This window comes from Balaenoptera borealis, assembly GCF_965194805.1.
Source record: "Balaenoptera borealis genome assembly, chromosome: 9".
Lineage (NCBI taxonomy): Eukaryota > Metazoa > Chordata > Mammalia > Artiodactyla > Balaenopteridae > Balaenoptera > Balaenoptera borealis.
This window is the reverse complement of record NC_138873.1, coordinates 10,122,011-10,144,708: the sequence shown is the minus strand read 5'-3', so window position 1 is coordinate 10,144,708 and position 22,698 is coordinate 10,122,011. Positions and strand designations below refer to the sequence as shown.

Here is a 22,698-nt window from a genome sequence, read left to right as displayed (position 1 = left end):
GTTATCTTTATACTTGTGTAAAAGACTCTACTTTCTTCTTTTATTATATCTCCTTTTTAAATATGCATTTCCAGGGTTTTACCAAAATTTGGTTTGTAAGCATGAGTTGGTAAGTTTTTATTTTAAGGTATCTACATCTAAGAAGATACCTACTTTTGAAGTTAGTCTTCCTGGCGCCTGTGAGAACGTCCCTGAGTCACTCCAGCCCTAGGCACCCAGGGGAGATGTTGGGGAACACGATCCCCGTTGGCTAGCGTAGTCGTCAGTGTTCATTCCCGACACGGCCAGGACCCAGGACCGGGCAGACCTGGCCTCGCTAGCACAGTGTGGGCTCAGTGGAGGCTTTCTGAGGAGAAGCGACAGGCTCACTGCTGTTTCTTACGCCTTTGTAGCACACTGCATAGTCTCCAGTGGTTTGTTCAACCCCATTTCCTCTGAAGTGTGGGTGGTGGTAGCTGTGGGGAGCCTTTGGAACTTCATAGGAGAGGGGCTACGGATAATAATATATGCAATATTATTGTTTACAAGCAGCCATTAATTCTGTTTGTTAGGGTTACCGTTCTGAAAGTAGTCACTGTAAACTGTATGGGGGCAGGGATTCTTGTCTTTTTCCATCTTTGGTGCATCCAGCTGTGGAAAACAGCCTACAATATAGCAAACACTCTATTCATTCAATTAGTGGTTGTTTAATTAATAAGTGAAACCAGTATCTGTTGAACACCTAACATGCTAAAGACTGTGATCAATGATAAAGCAAGAGCCCTTAAAATATTATGTTTTAAGGTGGGGTTAATTATTTGCAAGAATCCCACTTAAGTTTTTAAAAGATCTGCTCAGTTCTGAGCTCTGTTATTATAATGTAATTACAGTTAAAGCCAAGTCTTGTAACTCTGATACTGACATTAAAGAACGCCAAACCAATATGACTTGTGTTCTGTAAATAACAAATATGATTTCATAGCGCTAAAGATGACTATTAACGACAGCATAGACATATCCAGACATTGAGAAGGCACTGAAATGATATAAAGCTCTGTATTAATTTGTATCATTGCTTTACAACGTAAACACTTCTCATTGCCTAAGACCCAGATAATTTTTCTAATTTGTTTCTATAACAGCACAATAGTCCATCAAATTGATATACCAAAATTTTCATCCCATTTTTCCTTATTCTCAGATATTCAGATTACCTCCATTATAAACAACACTGAAATAAACATTTTTCTGCCGAAAGCCTTCTTTATGTTAGATTATTTTCTTGGGATAAGGCAATTACCCAGTCAAAAGGTATAAATATATTTTATGGCTCACATCTGAAGTGTGTTGCCAAATAGTTTACAAAGAAAGCTTTTACTAATTTTCACTGTAAACAATGTAAGAGCAATTAATTTTACTACATTGTTACCAGCGATGGATATTGTTACTATTTCTACATAAGATGATGTCTTATTTTCTTTCCTTTCTTTTTTTTTTTAATAACTATCAAGGATGAGCTTACTTGATAACCTCTAGATTTCCCCCCATTTTCTCTTGGTACTACTACTACCAGCTAACTCAGGATCCTTGCAAGGTCCACAGACTCCCCAGTCAACTGGCAGTAATTCCATGGCAGAGGTTCCAGGTGACCTGAAGCCACCTACTCCGGCCTCCACCCCTCATGGACAGATGACCCCAATGCAAGGTGGAAGGTATGTTGAAACATCTCTGGGAGCCATACAAAATCAGATTTGTCTATCTTTTCATTTTTCTGAAGCAAACTTTTTATAGAGAGAGGCAATTGTGTTCTCTAGTGAGTTTGTTTTTTTTTTTAATTAATTAATTAATTTATTTATTTATGGCTGTGTTGGGTCTTCGTTTCTGTGCGAGGGCTTTCTCTAGTTGGGGCAAGTGGGGGCCACTCTTCATCGCGGTGCGCGGGTCTCTCACTGTCGCGGCCTCTCTTGTTGCGGAGCACAGGCTACAGATGCGCAGGCTCAGTAACTGTGGCTCACGGGCCTAGTTGCTCCGCGGCACGTGGGATCTTCCCAGACCAGGGCTCGAACCCGTGTCCCCTGCATTGACAGGCAGGTTCTCAACCACTGCGCCACCAGGGAAGCCCTGTAGTGAGTTTTTAAATATTTAACTACCACTAGTTTTATTCATATGATTTACTTTGGATGGTTTTTGCAGGTACAGATTTCAAGGTTGGCTTATTTTCTCAGTAAGTGTTTGGAGGTGACTAATGCTCTGTCGTTAAGCTTTCACGTCTCTCATCTTATCAGAAGCAGTACAGTCAGTGTGCACGACCCATTCTCAGATGCAAGTGATTCATCGTTCCCAAAACGCAACTCCATGACTCCGAGCGCCCCGTACCAGCAGGGCATGAGCATGCCAGAAGTGATGGGCAGGATGCCCTATGAGCCCAACAAGGACCCCTTCGGAGGACTGAGGAAAGGTGAATGCCGAGGGGCCTCTGTGCAGGGTTGGTCCAGAGGGTGTTCTTCTGTCTGCCATCCCGTGACTGATTCACTGATCCATTCGAGGCAGATTTGAGTCCCAGCTCCACAGCCTACTAAATTTCTGGCCTTGGGCACAGTACTTAGCGTCTCTGTGCCTCTGTTTCCTCATCTAGAAATTGGGATAATAATGGGCCACAAGGATTAATTGAGTTAATGCACGTAAACACAGCCCTTAGAAGAGTGACTGGTATGTACTGTAAGCAAACGTGCTCCCAGCGCAGCCTGGAGTTGGTGTCATGGTCGTCATGGCATGACCTGGGCATGGGGCTGAGTGCCAGGTAGAATGCTGGTAAACCAGACTCCTTGTGGAGTGGACGGTCTACAAACAACAAACAAAAAGTAAGTTAAACCACATATATATGATTAAGGATGGTGGTTGATGGAAGGAAGGAAACAAACAGGCAAGAAAGGACACAAAGAGCAATGATGTTGGGTGCAGGTCATGGAAGGAGGGGCATCTCCTAAGGAGGGTGGTGGGGTGGAGAGGGCTCTGATGAGCTGTCAGTTATCTGCTGAGACCTGGGGAACGGGAGTGAGTTGGGGAGGAGCCAGGAGTTGGGGAGGCCGAGGCAGGAGGGGGGCTGGTGTGTTTGAGGAGGTGCAAGGCTCCTGGGGCACAGAGAGCAGGGGGCAGGCTAAGCACGTCGAGGCCGACGGGGCAGAGCCTTTGTGCCTTCCTAGGCATGTTGACGAGTTTGGGGTTTTATGCTGAAGGGTGTTATGCAGGAAGTGAGGTGACTGGGTTTTTTGTTAAAAATAAATAAATAACTGGACATTTATGGAGAACATATTGGAGAGAGGTGAGGGTGGAGATGGGGAGACCACTGTCATAATCCAGGGAGAGGTGATGGGTTGGAGTCAGACCCCAGCAGGGAGCGAGAAGTGGAACCACCCGGTATGTATGTCGGGGGGTAGAAACAACAGGGTGTGCTGATGGACTGAACGTGGGGAGAAGAACCAAGTGATGGTGACTGAGAGGGTGAGGATGTTACCACCTGAGTGTGGGCAGTTGGGAAAGAGAGGGAAATAGGGTTGGCTGTTACTACGTGTGGTGTGGACATCTGGGAAATGAACAAGCTAGAGAAGGAAATCCCGAGTTGACTTGTGGATAAGTCAGGGCGATAAGTGGTTGGAGTGTATGTCTGGAGCTGGGCAGAGCGTTGGAATTAGGTATAATCTTGGAGAACTAAGCAGAGAAGTGGTATCGACAACTGTAGGATGGACGAGGTCACCGAGAGTTCTCACTGACATTAGCATACACCCAGGGTGGGTTTCTTCTTCGTGGGTACCAGCCCCCAGCACTCCCGTAGCCCCGAGACCGTAGCCATCTAAGCCTGTTTTAGCTCTCCAGTGGCATCCATGCGCCAAATGTTGTTGGCGCTCCTCCAGATGCAGTTGAGTCCTGTGAAATTGAGGCATGATATGAATATTTTTTGAAAAGCATACAGAAAAATGGTGAATAATATTTTTATGGAAGTACTTATTCTGGGATCCCTTAAATAATAGTACTTTTGCTGTATTTAGATGTTTGGGGTACATGATTTTCTTGATACTGTCTTGAGTAGAGAGAAACATAAAGCCCAAAGCCTTGGCTTTCACAAGTATTACAGAGCAATGCAAAATAAAAATGAATTATCTCAAATTTTTAAATGTTGGGCATAGTACCATTTAATTAACAAATGAGATTGTATTTCATATGTATTTCAGATATCTGTTACACAAAGCAAGATAATCTATAATTTTTCCTTTCAAAAAGTTTACGAGCTGCTTATTCCAAGTAAAGATTTTGCAGAACATGCAGTAAATCCATAAGCTCATAAATTCGAAAGCTTTGTGAATGTTGGCGTTAGCTGTTTTCCTTAGTGGTATGAGACGCTAGAAGGAACATGTTGTTAGTGCTGTTGGTGGATATATAACATTTTTAGACTCTGAAAATATGACACTAACATGGAAAAAATAATTAAGTTTTGGAATCTGGTTTCAAAAGTTATTGTGAACTATTCCAATATCCTATCTATATGCTACGTTAGACAGCAAGAGTTCCATTTCTCTTGTTTCCGTATGCCGATAATTTTTTTATAATGAAAATAAACGTGGGAGTGGGGGGTGACTGTGGGTTACCTGGCTAAATACTAGGTAGCTCTACAATGTGTTTTCATCAACTGTGTAAATGGTACAGTGGCTCAGCGGGAAGCTCTGCCTCGCATTTCCCCAGTCTATTTCAGCTCACCTGCTACCTTACGGTACTGGTATATTTAGTATCAAATTAAAGCAGATAAACGGAAAATCCACAGGAAGCATATTTTCTTACAGCCCTACCCCCTTTATAATAAAGTTTTCCATTCCTCGGTTCACCATACTGTGGCGGCGAGCTTGGTGGCGCCCTGATTTTCTGTTGAACGACCAACATCAGTGGCTGTCACGCTCCCTGTTGTTGGCGTTGGTATTGTCGCTCCTGCTGCTGAGCTGCAGCGTGGTGGTGGAGTAGGTGAAAGAGCCCAGTCTAAGACTCAGCAGCCCTGAGTAGCCTCGGCCCTGCATGTCCACCTGCCTGCCTTCCCCACCTGCTCACTTAATTCATCACTGATTGAGGGACTGATTGATTAACTGCTTGTAAGTGAACAATAAGTGAATATTTATATATTCTTTAACTTAACAGTGTATTTATTTTTATTTATATTTGGCTGAGTTGGGTCTTCGGTGCTGCACGCGGGCTTTCTCTAGTTGGCGGAGAGAGGCCAGCGGGGGCTGCTCTTTGTTGCGGTGCGCGGGTTTCTCACTGCGGTGGCTTCTTTTGTTGCAGAGCACGGGCTATAGGTGCGCGGGCTTCAGTAGTTGTGGCTCGCGGGCTCAGTAGTTGTGGCTTGTGGGCTCTAGAGCGCAGGCTCAGTAGTTGGGGCTCGTGGGCTCTGGAGCACAGGCTCAGTAGTTGTGGCGCACGGGCTTAGTTGCTCTGCGGCATGTGGGATCTTCCCGGACCAGGGCTTGAACCCCGTGTCCCCTGCATTGACAGGCAGATTCTTAACCACTGCGCCACCAGGGAAGCCCAAACAGTGTGTGTTGAATATTTATTAGCATCTACACATACAGTCCTACTTATTCTTTTTAATGCTCTAGCAATGGATGGTTTGTTTCATAATATTTTGCTATTATAAATAATGATGCAGTGATTATTGAAGTATGGCTGTTTTTTCACACTTGTAAGAGTGTTTCTGTGAAATAGATTCCTAGAAGTAGAATAACTGCATCAAAGGATAAGAATTCTTTTTTCATTTACTGAGTATCTTTTACTATTGTAACAAACTATCCCAAAACTTAGTAGCTTTAACAACAACACTGGATTCTGTCTCACAGTCCTGTGATGGGCGGGGTGGCCCTTGGCTCCACACGTGCTCAGCTGGGACTCTGAGGCGGCTGCTGTCAGCTGAAGCCTGACGGAGAGCTCTGCTGAGCTGGGGTGTCATTTGAATGGCTGTGTCACCTGGAGGCTCTACTGGGAACTCCTGGAGCTGTTGGCGGGGGCCTCCTCCGTGGGGCCTTTCCACGGGGCCTCTCCGTGGAGCTCCTTGGGCGCCTCGTGACATGGTAGACGGGTTCCAGAAGGAGCACTCCAAGAGTGCAGCCTCACCTGCAACCGCTCACAACCCTCTGCTGCATCACATTTGCTGGTGCCCAGCCTCCTAGTGGGTGGGACTTCACAAGCTATGAACAGAACACCCAGAGGTGTGCTTCTTTAGGGAGTCACCAAAATATAGCCTATCATAGCAGGTATTGGCAAGTTATACCAATTTAATACTCTTAACATGAGCGTGTGGGTCCTCCCATACTAAGAATGATTATTATCAGTCATTTTAACATTTGCCAATCAGATTGGGAGAGGGGGAAAGCCTCACAGTTGTTTTAACTTGGATTTCCTTAATTATAAATGAGGTCACACATCTTTCATATATTGATCGGCCATTTATTTGTCGTTTCCTGTGAATGTCCATCAACGTGTTCACCCATTTTTTAATTTGATTGTCTTTTTTATTATTGATTTTTAAGAACTCTTTATGTTAGGGAATTAAGTTATTTAACTTTAGTTATCCCCCTTATTTCTGTCTGTCTCTGTTTTTACATCTGTAAAATGGAAAGTAACCTCAAAACTGGGTCTACTGCAGGTTGATTTAAGATCTGGTAAGATATAAAGTATGTGAAAGCACCTTACAAAGCAAAACACATTCTACCAGTGTCAGGCTTCATTATTTGCACCTCTCTACCAGCCAAACAAATTTTATCAGGTCACAAAATTTTAATCGGCTTTTATCTCATGGAACATAAAAGTAACCTTCAGGTGGTGGTAGTACTGTATATCAATTAAGATTCGCATTAAAATGTTTAATTTGCCTACAGGCTAGTTTCTGGGCTTGACCCAATTTCTTCAGGCTCTGAGCTAATGCTAATTTGCATATTTGACCTAATTGACACTCTACCCCTTGTTAGAAATAGTTGTATCTCATCCCTTCTTGAGCTGTTCTTAACTCCCTAGTGATTTTCTTCATCCTGATTTTAGAGTGAGTCAGCGCATGGGTGGTTATGTTAAGGTTTTCACTTTTTTTTTTTTCCCTAAAAGGGAAGGGAAGTAACTCTATATATATGTTTCATCTCTTCCTTACAACCATTCCACGAGATGATATTACCAACCACATTTTATAGACAAGGAATTAAACTTAGAAGTTCAGCAGCTTACCCAAATAAGTATGGATCTGAGCCTGTGTTTGTTTCCTATATTACTGCATAACACAAACTTGTGGCTTAAAACAACATACACGTATGCCCTCGCAGTTTCTATGGGTTCCCAGCTCAGGGTCTCACAGCAGAAATCAAGCTGTCAGCCGGGTCTCCATTTCTTCTGAGCTTGTTCAGGTTGTTGGTGGAATTTGTTTCCTCGCAGTTGTCGGACTGAGGTCCCGTTTTCTTATTGACCGTCGTCTGGGGACTTCTCTGCTCCTAGAGGCTTCCGTCGTTCCTAACACATGGGCCTCTCAGGCCAGCGGGAGAGTGTCTCCAACTTGCTCGTCTCTCACCTCTAGGTGCTGATTTAAAGGGCCCACGTAGGTGCTCTCCCTTTTGGTTAGCTCAGCCAGCTGATTAAGTGACTTTAATTACATCTGTGAAATCCCTTTTGCCCTGTGATGTAGCATAATCCTGGGAGTGACATCCTATCACATTCATAGGTTCTACCCACACTCAGAGGGAAAGACTCATACAAGGTGTGTACGGGGGCAGGGAAGGGGGACCTCAGGGTCCATCTTAGAATCCTGCCCCAACAGGGCCCGTCTTGACTGCAGACCTTATGCTCTTTCATTGGTATTGTTGTTTGTCATATTAAGCTCTTTCATCGGTATTGTTGTCTGTCATATTAAGGATAACAGCAATGACTAGAAAGGGATGTTTGGGCCCTTTGGCTTTTGAAAGTGCTTGATTTTTTGTCTGTTACTGAAACTATTGCAGTGCCTGGCAGTAGCGAGCCGTTCCTGACGCAAGGACAGATGCCCACCAGCAGCATGCAGGACATGTATAACCAGAGCCCGTCTGGAGCGATGTCCAGTCTAGGCATGGGGCAGCGGCAGCAGTTTCCCTATGGAGCCAGTTACGATCGAAGGTGAGTGTTTCCTAAGATGAAGGTGAGATGACTTATAGAAACTGCGCCCTCCTCACACACACATTTCTGAGCCCGGGTAGCCGATGGAGTTTCAAAGGATTGTGCGCGTCAGATGGCTGCCTTCAGTCGACGACCGTAACAGGACTGGGGAGAAGGACCTTGTCCCCAGGCCACCAAGTACCGCTGTATTTTCATTAGCGAGTGCCCAAAAGCACAAATTAGAAATAGGCCGGGGCTGGGCTGGCCAGGGCAAGAGTCTTCTCCCTCAGGATGCGAGAGCCAGGGCTGTCACCACACCGAGACCGCCGCCTCGAGCTTCCACGCCTGGCTCCTCCTGTGACCTCAGCGCCTGCCTTTCTCCCAGAGGCCGAGGTCTGGGCAGTGGTGCCACACAGGGCTGCCAGCAGGCTCAGTGGTAGTGGTTCTCGGTAAGGTCTTCCAGGTGTTGTTTTTTCAGTTGTTTCCACTGTCCCCTGTGAACATTTTAAACAGGGAGGAAATACTTTGTTCCTTAATAAACATCTCTGAGAAAAGCCAGGGCATCTTTTTTTTTTTTTCAGGACAGCATCTTGATATTAAAATGGCAAGTAAGGTTGCATTACTGGCTCAGATTATTTTAATAAGATAGAAGGAAAGTCATTGAAATGTCTCTGAGAGGAAGCTGCTTCCTAAAATAGTGGCTTAGGGTGGAATTCTTTTTGTGAAGAAGGCCCCTGACCTTGGTCCTGACCACGGAAGCCCCTTCCCTTGGTTGGCATGTTCGTTACCTCCCTAACGGAGAAGTGCTCAGAAACAAAGCCTTCAATTTAACATTTTTAAAGAAAACCAGTGGACGTACAATAGAGGGCTCCTCTTCTAACTGTCGCTGCACAGGCAGATCTCAGGACAGGCAATGGTTTCCATCGTTTCCTTGGAATCCCATGTGGCGAGGCCTCCATCCACACTGCTCCCCTTTCCTCACTCAGTACACATGCTGGGGTTGTAGGTTGAGTAGTGAGGTGTCCCTGGTTTAACACAAAGGAAAAAAGATTTGAAAAATCACTGTTTTACCAAATAAGGTTTCTTTCTAGCATTCTCTATGAGCCTGGTTCTTGAGTTACACAGCCTCACGTGCTCAAAGCCACGTGGTACTTTCTAATAGTGACTCAGGAATCTCGACTTCTCATTCGGACCTCCTAGCGAAGGTTTATTTGTGAAATCTGCCTTAGTCAGTTACCATTGTGTGATGCCTAGTGTCCTGGATCAGGGTTTTACTAAGATTTGGTTTGTTTCTGAGGGTCCGGAAAAAGCTTTTGGTGAGGGTAGGGGTGAGGGGTAGGCTGATGAGGTTAAATGGAGAACAGTCATACTGGGACATATATTCTTAAAGGAACCCAAGCAACTATGCTTTTCTATTTCTTCTAGAATGCTTTCTGGAATAGTGCATGGCCTAGGTTTAATAGTCATTTTGGCTCTACCACATTAGGATTTACCTCATTAAGTTTTCTCTTCTGAAAAGTGTTACTTGTTCAGCTGAAATTTTATCCATGTCAATTATATTTTTTTCCTCCTAACTGTAAGCTCCCTTCTAGATACCCATGTCATTAGCAAAAACTTCCCATGTATCTGTTTTACATGTGATATTCTAAAAATTTATTTATTTTCCTTCTTATTCTCACTCCTTGACCAGTTTAGGAGTATATTCAGTCCAAGTATTCTCTTTCTTACAAGACTCAGTATACTAACTACACCAGCTTCGCTTTTAAGTTTTCAATTTATTGCTCTTTTAAACGTGCTATTTTTATGGTATTTATAATTTCTCAATATGAAATAAATGTATTGTTCATTCCCATTTTAAGATTTAATAGAAGTACTTAAATCATCCGTGTTATTCTTTCTTGTAGCCTTTTAGGGTCATAGGACTTTGAAATTTTGAGTAGTTTTATCTATACTTAGTATCATTTGGATTGATTTTGAAGTATCCCTTTAAAAACTTGCACATTTTATATTCATGATGAGAAAGTAAGACATGTAAATATTTTCCACCATTATATGCCAATGTTCTGGTTCTCCTAGAAATACTGCTTTGATTCTTCGGTTCTCCTGTTATTTCTTGCCCTCGTTAATACCTCACATCAGCGTGTGCCGTGCCCTCCCCGTCCCTCAGTGGATGGGCGGGGCCTCTCTTCAAAGGCGGAGGGTGTCGGCCCGTCCAGTGGGGCTCCTCCCACCCACCGGCCAGGGATTGGCAGCGTCCCCACAGTGGGTGCTGCCACCCCTTCTGCTGGGAGCTGAACTGCTGCTGCTACTCAACAGTGCTTGTCGGGAGGGGGGTGCCGTGGAGTTTCCAGAAATGGACTCTTCCTTCCTCCCTTGGCCTGAGGTCCATGGTAAATGAAGTTTTCTTTGACTGCCTCATTCTAGGCATGAACCTTACGGGCAGCAGTACCCAGGCCAAGGCCCTCCCTCAGGACAGCCGCCATATGGAGGACACCAGCCGGGCCTGTATCCACAGCAGACGGTGAGTTGGCGAGCGGCATGCATCTCTGTGCTTTCTGTTTAAAATTCAAACTCGTACTACTTCGGGACAGTTTTAGGAAGTATAACAAAAGTGACATATAACAATCAGGTTATGTTTGTTTATGCTAAGAAAATATTCTTAGGATTTTGAAATCAGCAAATTAGAAATAGCTCTTGAAAATATAACATGGTGTAGGAAGTTAAGGACATTCATCCTTGTAAATAATAAGCCCAAGTTCAAGTATGTTTTAGACATGTGTGTGTTCTGTGTACTATTGTGTCAAAGGACATTTTAGCACAGAAATTTGTCAATATGTTTTAAAGAGGATATGTAGGGAAAACAACTTAAAATATTACATACTAATAGTGAAAGTTGATTTGTTTTTAAGAGTAAGATATTAATGACCGCATATTTTCACTTTATAGGATAGGTGTTAGGTTCATGCTGTTTACACAGCGCTGCAGCTCAGAGATGGTGAAGTATGTGAGGTAACCTTGCAGTTATCACGACTAATGCAGAGGATTGCACAACATGCCGTGGCTTTTCAGACACAGGAATTTGCTGTTTCTAAACAACTTTTCAGGTCTAAGACCTCTTGTAAAATAGAAGGGATTTTAAACATTTATTTAATTTTATTGGAGCATGTTTATACAGTGAATTGTATTATCAAACCAACTGATCTTAAACAGTTTTCAAGTCAAGTGAAAGAACGCTAATTAACACATGAGCACCTCCCTCCCTCCCTCTCATCAGGAGCTTCGAGCCCTGATCAAGTGCTGGAACCCCCGGCGTCCCTGGGGAGGAGAGTTAGGAGCAGGGGCTGCACCAGCCCTGTCCTCGTAGGCTTTCGTGGAGAATGTGACCCAGACAAGCTGGAAGTTGGGACGGGGCCATGGAATGTCAGGTGTCAGGGGGCACAGGTCCAGTCTGAGGAGCCAGGTTCTGTGTGCAAGTTTTTCTGTAAAGTTAGGCCCAAGGAATCTGTCTAACCCAGGACCCCTTCAGGCTGGCCCTCAAAGTGCTCAGTCCATTCCGATGAGGTCTCTCTCTACCTACGGAAGTCACCCTAGTGCATCTCCAAGCCCCTGTTTGGCACTGCCTCTGTGGTGGTCACCAAAACCATACTCTCCCCAGATTGCAGTCCTGGAAAATACCAGGCGAGAAGGCTTTTTTTTTTTTTCCCCACAGAAAATTTGAAGCACATGAAAACAAACTGCGAAAGCTCCTGCAGAGTACGTGACATGGTTTATGTAATACTGAATATAGTGCGTAAATTGTTAGTCCGTAGATGTTGTGGGAGCTTCCCATATTCATTTTGAAATGAACATTCCACCAGGTAATAACTGTTTTGCATAATTTAAGTGTGTGATTATACCTGTAAAAGCACATCAGTATGATTCGTCTTTATGTGAATTTTCAGAATTACAAGCGCCATATGGATGGCATGTATGGGCCTCCAGCCAAACGCCACGAGGGAGACATGTACAACATGCAGTATGGCAACCAGCAGCAAGAGATGTATAACCAGTACGGAAGTTCCTACTCCGGACCCGACAGGAGGCCCATCCAGGGACAGTACCCGTACCCCTATACCAGAGAGAGGATGCAAGGCCCGGGGCAGATACAGGCGCACGGCATTCCGCCTCAGATGATGGGCGGCCCGATGCAGTCGTCCTCCAGCGAAGGGCCTCAGCAGAGTATGTGGGCGACACGCAACGATATGCCTTATCCCTACCAGAGCCGGCAAGGCCCCGGCGGCCCTGCACAGACACCTCCTTACCCAGGCATGAACCGCACGGACGACATGATGGTACCTGATCAAAGGATAAACCACGAGAGCCAGTGGCCTTCCCACGTCAGCCAGCGTCAGCCTTACATGTCCTCTTCAGCCTCCATGCAGCCCATCACGCGCCCGCCTCAGACATCCTACCAGACGCCACCGTCGCTGCCAAATCACATCTCCAGGGCGCCCAGCCCCGCCTCCTTCCAGCGCTCCCTGGAGAGCCGCATGTCTCCCAGCAAGTCCCCCTTCCTGCCCTCCATGAAGATGCAGAAGGTCATGCCCACCGTCCCCACGGCCCAGGTCACGGGGCCGCCCCCCCAGCCGCCCCCAATCAGAAGGGAGATTACCTTTCCGCCTGGCTCTGTGGAAGCATCACAGCCCGTCTTGAAACAAAGGCGGAAGATTACCTCAAAAGATATCGGTAAGCACTCCCGAGGCTCTGCTCCGGAAATGAATTCCTGTTGTGATCTAGAATTTTAATTTTAGGTTAGATGTAGTTGCTTAATCTCAAAGGGATGCCATTCTGTGACTACAAACTATCAGGACGTGTTTTTGTGCAGGAGCAACAGTTGGAAGCCGCTCACGTGAATTAGGCAGTAGTGCCAGAGAAGAGCGAGAGTTAAAATGGCATTTTCACGTGTGAGTGTTATTTGTGTGAGAGGGTAGAGCTCCAGGTGAGAGACCAGGGATTCCTCGGTGACCGTGTACTGTGTTTTGGGCTTAAAGATTTGATCTTAACCAAACACTTAATCTCTGCCATGTGTGCTTAATAGAGCAGCTGCCAGGCTGATGAAACACTAGGGCGGCCTGAGAAGATTTGACGGCAGGTCACTCTGTAATTTTGGCAACAACGTACAGACAGTGAGTTTCCCCAGGAACTAAACAGAAAACTGACTGTGCTATGTAGATAGATACATGATGTGCAACATGGAACTTCATATGACACGATATATAGAATTGTTGTAATCCGTGCAGCACTGCTGATAGCGGCCGAGGAACTCTTTCCGTTGAACGCTGATGTCACTTATTCATCCTATTCGGAATGTTCTGAATACTAAGTAGAGATTCGGAGTATCTGGGAGTACACAGAGTTTTTCTGCATTATTTTTGAAGTACTTTTTAACACAGCAAAGGAAATTAATAGAGTTCAGTTGTATAAAAGTTTTTTTCCAAAAATCTCAGAATCACTTGGCTTGAAATCATTTGTAGTGATTAGAAAATTAAAGCTATCAAGGATGTTTTCAATCACTGGACATTAAGGATGTATATAGGGGGTGGGGAGTAAGGAGTTCTACATAGAGAGGGTACTGGAGGCGAGAGAGATATAGACCCTGGGCACCATGTTATGTATGGAAATATATATGTAAAAATATACGCATGTGTTTGTGTGTTTATGTGTGTGTGTATAGATGTTTAAATAAATATATATATTTAAATTTTTAAAAAATTTCTTAGTCCATGTTATACCAACCTAGGGAAACTTATGTTCCTTATTTTAAAATGAAAGCTTGCCTTTTCTACTGCAAAAGTATTATGTGCCTATCTTAGAAAATTTGAAAACTAGATGAAATTAAAATAAAGGTGGAAACCCACGGCCCCACACAGGAGCTTGCTGTTGGCGTCTGGCCTGCCTGCTCCTGTGGGGAGTTCCGACTGCTGGAACCACGTGCTGCCGCCGGTTTCCTGAGGTGGCTTCCCTTGAAATTTCAGACACATGATGGGGGTCTCCTCCCAGCCCCATCTTTTGACAGATCTTAACAGATCTTTCCTCTTGTCGCTCTGGCTCAAGCCAACCTCCTGAAAAACCTGAACCGTCAAAGTGCTAATACTTGTCCGCAGCACATTGTGCGGGCAGGAGCTCAGACAGAAGACGGCACGGGAGAATGAAGGCTTTGTATCTGAAAAGGTGCTGTTTGGGAATTAAATTTTGCTTATATTCTGCGTGTTCACCAGCCTTCGGAAGATGCCACCTTTTGAGACATTTGTGAACGGAGCAAAAGAAGACATACAGAAAGGCTCACTCATGCTCACCCACTCCCACCTCTGTTTAACCTGCAAAGCAAAAAGCTCTTCAGCCACAGAAGTTTCTTAGTGCAGCTGTCACCTCCACCTAAGAATCTGAAATGACCATGTTTAACTGTCCCTCAGAACATTTGTTTAAAATCAATATTTAACTTAACACTCTGCTTCTTTTTTCCTATTCTTTTGTTATTTTCTATTCTTTCATGCGTAGAGTTAGTATTAATCATATCCTCGTTCTTTCCCCCGTTTTTAGTTACTCCTGAGGCCTGGCGTGTGATGATGTCCCTTAAGTCAGGTCTTCTGGCTGAAAGTACTTGGGCTTTGGACACTATTAATATTCTTCTATATGATGACAGCACTGTCGCTACTTTCAATCTCTCCCAGGTAAGCCAGCACCAATCCAGCTGAGGACCAAATTAGAATAAGAAAGTGAAGTAGTGCATAATGCTTAAGCTATAATGCCTAAGGTAATTAGCACTCACCAGCTAACATTTTTTTATCATTGCAGCTGTTATAAACCATCATCAATCAATGTATAGTTGTCTGAGAATTTTGTCTGGAATAATAATTTATTTCAGTCTTTAGTATAAATATACACATACCTATGTTTCTCATAAGAAAATAGTGACCTTGTGTGCACATGTGTGTATGTATATGGAATAGACAATAGTGGTAAAATTAAATTGTTGTTTAGAATGAATATTAGCAGGCTAATGGGAATTAATCCAAATGTAACATAAAGTTATGGCTGTAGTCAGTGTTGGATGAGACATTACCATGTAGTAGATAGCAGTGAGACATTACCCTATTTTCCAGGGGAACCTAACATCTTTCTTTTAATTAAAAAGAAATGTGAAATTTAAAAAGAATTTTTATATTATAGAAAATGTATAGTATTGGGTTGACCAAAAAGTTCATTCGGGTTTTGTCTGTTATGGAAACCCGAACGAACTTTTTGGCCAAACCAATATACAGAGAAGTCGAGAAAACAGTTTAAGAAACCCCCTTGTACCCATCATTCTGCTGCAATAGTAATGAGGTCATGGCCAAACTTGTTTCTTGGTCTATTCCCTCCCGTCTCTGCCTCCCTCAAGGTTATTTTGAAGCAGTCATTTACAAGCCTACTACTTTAAAAAAAAAAAACCCTCCTTTGTTCTGTTCTAGTCTTCAAGTAGCTTCCAGCGTAATAGCTAGAAGAGAGCAAGGGAGCTGAGGATTAGGAAAAAGGCCCAAGAGTCAGCTGGACTACAGACTTTTTAAGAAATATTTAGAAACAAAAATCAGAAAAGGTTATTTTCCCTTCTGTGTATGAACAACTCTGCTTTTGCCGAAAAAAGCCAAAACATCTAATTGCCTTGCTTCTACTGAACTAGGACCAGAATCTTCCACTTCCTCTTTCTTCTCTCATTTAAGTCCTCATTAGAGCCCTTTCTGAAAGGCAATTCTTCAGTTGATAGCAAGTATATTAATAAGGTCATAAACATTGCATGAAATCCATTTTAACAGAAAATAAGTATTAAAAGAGTATATACTACCTTTGCTAGAGCAATAAATTTTCGTCCTTATGCTAGGTGAACTAACTGGTCTTGAGCACACTTTTTCATAACCAGAATTGCGTCAGCAATTCTCCCGCTTCCCTTGCCCTGGGAAGAAACTAAGCTTTAAGTTGGGGGCCAGGTGGGAAGGGGGGGTGACATCCAAACCTCCACCTGAAAAATTGTGCCTTCATCCCCTAAAAGCAAGTACTATCTGGTTGGCCCTTGGGTTTCCCCTTACTTCTTTTTTCTTTTTTTTTTTAATAAATTTTCTTTTTTAATAATTTTTTTCTTTTTTTTTTAAATTTATTTATTTATTTTATTGATTTTTGGCTGTGTTGGGTCCTCGCTTCTGTGCGAGGGCTTTCCCCAGGTTGCGGCGAGCGGGGGCCACTCTTCATCGCGGTGCGCGGGCCTCTCACTATCGCGGCCTCTCTTGTTGCGGAGCACAGGCTCCAGACGCGCAGGCTCAGTAGTTGTGGCTCACGGGCCCAGCTGCTCCGCGGCATGTGGGATCCTCCCAGACCAGGGCTCGAACCCGTGTCCCCTGCATCAGCAGGCAGATTCTCAACCACTGCGCCACCAGGGAAGCCCCCCCTTACTTCTTAATAATTGTTTCAAACCCACTTTCAGGAAACTTACAGCAGGATATGAAATTATGGTTGATTTCCATAACATCTGTCATTAAGAAATCCTCATTCACTTACTTACCCTTTATCATCCCTAAATGCAGCGGCATGGTGTTGAGGGGATCAGGCCAGTTGCTAACCATGGAGTATGTTGGTTTTCTTGAAATAAACATTTGCTTAAAGGAAACAAAGACGGTTCTCATAGTGGCTTTTGTCTTTCAGCTGGAGTTGTGAATAGCTGAAATATAAAAGTGCATTCTGTGAAACATTCTCATTCATTTATCAGGGACTAAATTGATTTGTGTTTATGAGCTACTACATTGCTGAAATTACCTTCTCCCCCAAATATATGGAGAATGTAAATTAGAATAACCTTTGGCACCTAAGACAAAAATAACCATAAAATCCTAAGAATTATAACCATAAAAATCCAGGCAAGCAAAGTTTCAGATAAATAAGAGGACAGACTCAGTTTGGATACATGAGTCTAGAAAATCCACGTTCCCACTCTCCTAGTCATGATTGCATCGTGTCTAAGTCAGAAACAAAGGTAAAGAACAGCAGAGCACTCCCTCACTGATAACATCAGAAATGTGAAAATAACAAGTAAGTTTTCATGTTGATACTGTAAGAAAGTAAACAGCAAATAAGAAAGATGGTAAATGTTGGTTTGATCAATAATGAAAAATTCAGGAAGATAGTTCTAGCTGACACATGGTTTCTCTTTCCTGGCCTAGCCAAAAAGGAATTAAAACATGAAAATAATCATAGCAAATGCATTGCTAGCTATCAGGATTTTCACCCTCTCAGTCGCACCTGAGGTTATGACATGGTACCTCTTCTCTTTCTCGTCTCTCTAGTTGTCCGGATTTCTCGAACTTTTAGTAGAGTACTTTAGGAAATGCCTGATTGACATTTTTGGGATTCTTATGGAATATGAAGTGGGAGACCCCAGCCAAAAAGCACTTGATCACAATGTGGTAAAGAGAGATGACAGCCAGTCCTCGGCCGACGATTCCGGGAAAGAGGAAGAAGATGCGGAATGTATTGATGAGGAGGAGGACGAGGAGGAAGACGAGGAGGAAGACGGTGGGAAGGCGGAGAGTGAGGACAGGAGCAGCACGGCTTTGGCCTCCCCCGATGCCACCGCGGATCCAAAGGAGAAGCCCAGGCAAGCCAGTAAGTTCGACAAGCTGCCAATCAAGATAGTCAAAAAGAACAACCTGTTTGTCGTCGACCGGTCTGACAAGCTGGGTCGTGTGCAGGAGTTCAGCAGTGGACTTCTGCACTGGCAGCTCGGCGGTGGGGACACCACCGAGCACATCCAGACGCACTTTGAGAGCAAGACGGAAATCCCTCCTCGCAGGCGTCCACCTCCCCCTTTAAGCTCCACAGGCAGAAAGAAAGAGCAGGAAGGCAAAGGGGATTCTGAAGAGCAGCAAGAGAAGAGCATCATTGCAACCATTGATGATGTCCTGTCTGCTCGGCCAGGGGCTCTTCCTGAAGACACAAACCCTGGTGCCCAAACCGAAAGCAGTAAGTTTCCCTTTGGAATCCATCAAGCCAAAAGCCACCGCAATATCAAGCTGCTGGAGGACGAGCCGAGGAGCCGGGACGAGGCTCCGCTCTGCACCGTCGCGCACTGGCAGGACTCGCTGGCTAAGCGCTGCATCTGCGTGTCCAACATCGTCCGGAGCTTGTCCTTTGTGCCTGGGAATGACGCCGAAATGTCCAAACATCCAGGCTTGGTGCTGATCCTGGGGAAGCTGATTCTTCTTCACCACGAGCATCCCGAGAGAAAACGAGCGCCGCAGACCTACGAGAAGGAGGAAGACGAGGACAAAGGGGTGGCCTGCAGCAAAGATGAGTGGTGGTGGGACTGCCTCGAGGTCTTAAGGGATAACACGTTGGTCACCTTGGCCAACATTTCTGGGCAGCTAGACTTGTCTGCTTACACGGAAAGCATCTGCTTGCCAATACTGGATGGCTTGCTGCACTGGATGGTGTGCCCGTCAGCAGAGGCACAAGACCCCTTTCCCACTGTGGGACCCAACTCTGTCCTGTCGCCTCAGAGACTTGTGCTGGAGACGCTCTGTAAACTCAGCATCCAGGACAACAATGTGGACCTGATCTTGGCTACGCCTCCGTTTAGTCGTCAGGAGAAATTCTATGCCACGTTAGTTAGGTACGTTGGGGATCGCAAAAACCCAGTCTGTCGAGAAATGTCCATGGCGCTTTTATCGAACCTTGCCCAAGGGGACGCGCTGGCTGCAAGGGCAATAGCTGTGCAGAAAGGAAGCATCGGGAACTTGATAAGCTTCCTAGAGGATGGGGTCACGATGGCCCAGTATCAGCAGAGCCAGCATAACCTCATGCACATGCAGCCCCCGCCTCTAGAGCCCCCTAGCGTGGACATGATGTGCAGGGCGGCCAAGGCTCTGCTGGCCATGGCCAGAGTGGACGAGAACCGCTCAGAGTTCCTTCTGCACGAGGGTCGATTGCTGGATATCTCGATATCAGCCGTCCTGAACTCTCTGGTTGCGTCTGTCATCTGTGATGTACTGTTTCAGATTGGGCAGTTATGACATCAGTGAGAAGGCAGCATGTGTGAGTGAAGACTAGAGGCTCCCGTATAACTGGCTGTTTTCTGTTCTTGTTTCTCCAGTGTAGGAAGATGGAAAGAAAATCTTTGCTCCTCTGCCCCATCCACTATTTACCAATTGGGAATTAAAGAGATAATTAATTCGAACAGTTATGAAATTAATATTTGCCGTCTGTGTGTATAAGTACATCCTTTTGGGTTTTTTTTTTATTTTGTTGTTGTTTTTTTTTAACCAAAGTTGCTGTCTAGTGCATTCAAAGGTCACTTTTTGTTTTTCACCAATTTTCTTTTTAATGTGCTTTTCCATGTCTTACTGCATTTTTTGGGAAGCGAATTGACTTTAAAGAAAAAAGTTACGGTAAAAGATGCTAAGATGGGAAAATTTCACCACACTGAGGCAAAAAGGTGAAAAATTATCAATTTCCTAGCTGTGTTATTCTTCAAATAATGAAAAAATAAAAACTGTATCCCATCGCCCAAAGCTCTGTGCAATAGAAACTTCTAGAGATGTAGGTATAGGGGCTCACGGAGGTGTGTCAGTCAGCAGTCAAAGTATGAAATGATACTGGTTTCTCCACAGGAAAATGGTTACATTAGGCTAGGAGCAAAAACAATGTTTCTTTAAGTTAAGATTGAAAACACATACCTGACAACGATCAACAGAAATTGCTTCCTCACCACTACCGTCATGTCTGCTGTCTGTTGTTTGACCTTCCACATGACAGTTCTTCACAATTCCTTTAATCATTTTTTAAATATTTTTTTTACTGCCTATGGGCTGTGATGTATATAGAAGTTGTACATTAAACATACCCTCATTTTTTCTTTTCTTTTTCTTTTCCTTTTTTTTTTTTTTAGTACAGAGTTTTTAGTTTCTTTTTCATGATGTGGTAACTACGAAGTGATGGTAGATTTAAATAATTTTTTATTTTTATTTTATATATTTTTTCATTAGGGCCATATCTCCAAAAAAAAAAAGAAAAAATACAAAAAACAAAAACAAACAAAAAAAAAAACAAAAAAAAGAGGGTAATGTACAAGTTTCTGTATGTATAAAGTCATGCTCTATTTCGGGAGAGCAGCTGATCACAATTTGCTTCATGAATCAAGGTGTGGAAATGGTTGCATATGGATTGATTTAGACAATGGTTACCAGTACAGACAAAAAGAAAAAAATACAACTAAAAGGAAGAAACACAACTTCAAAGATTTTTCAGTGAAGAGAATCCACATTTGTATTTCAAGATAATGTAGTTTAAAAAAAAAGAAAAAAACTTGATGTAAATTCCTCCTTTTCCTCTGGCTTAATGAATATCATTTATTCAGTATAAAATCTTTATATGTTCCACATGTTAAGAATAAATGTACATTAAATCTTGTTAAGCACTGTGATGGGTGTTCTTGAATACTGTTCTAGTTTCCTTAAAGTGGTTTCATAGTAACCAAGTAACAAGAAATAGGGGAAAAACAGCCGTGTAACTAACATAGCCCCTCATTAAGAAACCCTGAGGTCGGGAGGGACCTTTAAGGGTTACCTACTTGAGAGTGGGGAGCAACAGTTTGATTTTCTCAAAGTATTTAGCTAATTAGTCTTTGTTTGAAGCAATCAACTCTAACAACATTGAGGTATGAGAATTTTCAGTGTGTATGGGAGGTGGCTGCCGGCCCTTGAGGTGAGATCCCAGGAGCTCACTGGCCTGCCAGTGTAACACCCTGCCTTTTTCTATCCCTATCTTAATTTCGATCAGAGTTCAATCTATTCCATGTTTCTCTTGTGTGCCTCAAAGTTATTTTGCATTAGTTTACTCCACCGTGTATAATATTTATATTGTGCAATGTTAAAAAGAATATGTTATATTGTATGTGGTGTACATAGTGCAAAGTGATTATTTCTATTTCAGGGCATATTAATATCCTCATATTCCTTCCTACCCGGTGCACAGCAGCTTTTTAATACTTGTCACTTCTAATTTAAACTTTTTCTTCCTGGGGTCGTTGACTGCTATTGTGTAACAATCAATTTCTTTGAAACGGCTGCAGAGTTCAGCTGTTAGTGGACACCATTCTGACTCTACCTCTTCGCACCACCTTACAATCTCAGCAGACTCAGAAATTCCAAGTCCATTCACCAGACCTGTTACCCAGGTGCACATTACTCATGGTAATACACGGAAGAGTTAGACGAGAGCACTCAGGTATCATCAGAGTGTGAAACAGGACTCCAGTGTTACAAGAAAAAAATTTTTCTGCAAGCATTCTCATCATCTGGCAACTCCCACATTACTTAGTCTTCTTATATAATAAGGCAGCCAAATATAGGTTGAATTTAAAACCCATTTATAATTCTACTTTAAATACATCTGCTTGCTAAGAACAGATTCTAGTGCTCCAACCTTCAAATATGGAGATGTGTAAGAGGGGATTCAATATTATTCTAATTTCTCTCTTACAGAGTATGAATAAAAGGTATACACAAACTTTGAAGTTTGTCAATCAAAAGAGTAAAATCATTACAAAAGACTGTTGTTGTCATGGTTGCTATCAATACCTAGAGTCTGAGCAACAAGATTTTACATACGATACACAGCATAATCTCTATAATAATCCAGGAAGATTTTAGCATCCTTTCTACATTTTCACCCCAGAATGAAGACTACAGAAGCCCATGAAGAACTTACAGCCTGCCTGAGATCATCTTGCCTACAAACTGAGTCATTGCTTTGTCCTAAAAATGAGTTGGTTTTTTTTTCCTATGAGGCTTTTCAGAAATTTACAGGATGCCCATACTTTAAATGTGTACCAAAAAAAAAAAAAAAAAAATTGAAATAAAGGTGCAAAGAAAGTTTAGTATTTTGGAATGGTGCTATAAAGTTGAATCTGTTGGTATTTGAGTGAATTTTTTAATGTCACATAAGATATTACTGGGTGGCATGTGTGCAGAAATAACTATTCAAATGTTTTGTTTGAGATTGAGAATGATATAGAATCAGTTTTTATCGGTGAATGTGGCCTATTCAAAAACTAGTTAGGCAGTTTTTTTAAAGTTATAATGGAGAACGATTTTTTTTAAGGGGGTATGAGCAGTTTGGTGATAAAGAATGTAAGCTATTAACTACCTCTTTTACGAAAAGAAAATGGCTTTAGCCCTGAAATCATCCATTTAAAACCTGCTGGAAATATTTCATTTTTTATCAAACACCATGTACAGATTCCCATATCTGTTCACCTGCAAGGAAGCAAAGAAAGTATTATAAATAAGCCAAAGTGACAAACAGCCCATTTTCTTCTTGCTGAGTTTTGTTTCACTTCTTTATCTGGGGAGCTGAGCGCAGCTGCCTGATATGCTCGCACTCCACCATCCCGTCAGCTCCCTTGGAGAACCTCAGAGTCAAATGAGCTTTTAAAAATGCCATTACATATTTTTGGTGATAGTATATAACCTGCTAAGATGTCACGTTATTCATTAATTCAGCAGAAATGCA

The 22,698-nt window shown here is 43.2% G+C and overlaps 1 protein-coding gene across 7 annotated transcripts in view; it reads left to right on the top strand.

Moving 5' to 3' along the window:
• ARID1B (AT-rich interaction domain 1B) overlaps positions 1-20,599 on the top strand; it is a 406,097-nt gene extending 385,498 nt beyond the window's left edge. For all 7 annotated transcript variants that reach the window (XM_082404508.1, XM_082404506.1, XM_082404503.1 and 4 more), the window contains 7 exons: positions 1,553-1,691; positions 2,265-2,437; positions 7,995-8,145; positions 10,549-10,645; positions 12,066-12,849; positions 14,704-14,834; positions 17,475-20,599. In XM_082404508.1, the coding sequence (XP_082260634.1) occupies positions 1,553-1,691; positions 2,265-2,437; positions 7,995-8,145; positions 10,549-10,645; positions 12,066-12,849; positions 14,704-14,834; positions 17,475-19,199 (3,200 nt within the window). In that variant the 3' untranslated portion in view covers positions 19,200-20,599. The remainder of the gene's footprint in view (positions 1-1,552; positions 1,692-2,264; positions 2,438-7,994; positions 8,146-10,548; positions 10,646-12,065; positions 12,850-14,703; positions 14,835-17,474) is intronic.
• The last annotated feature ends 2,099 nt before the right edge of the window (positions 20,600-22,698 follow it).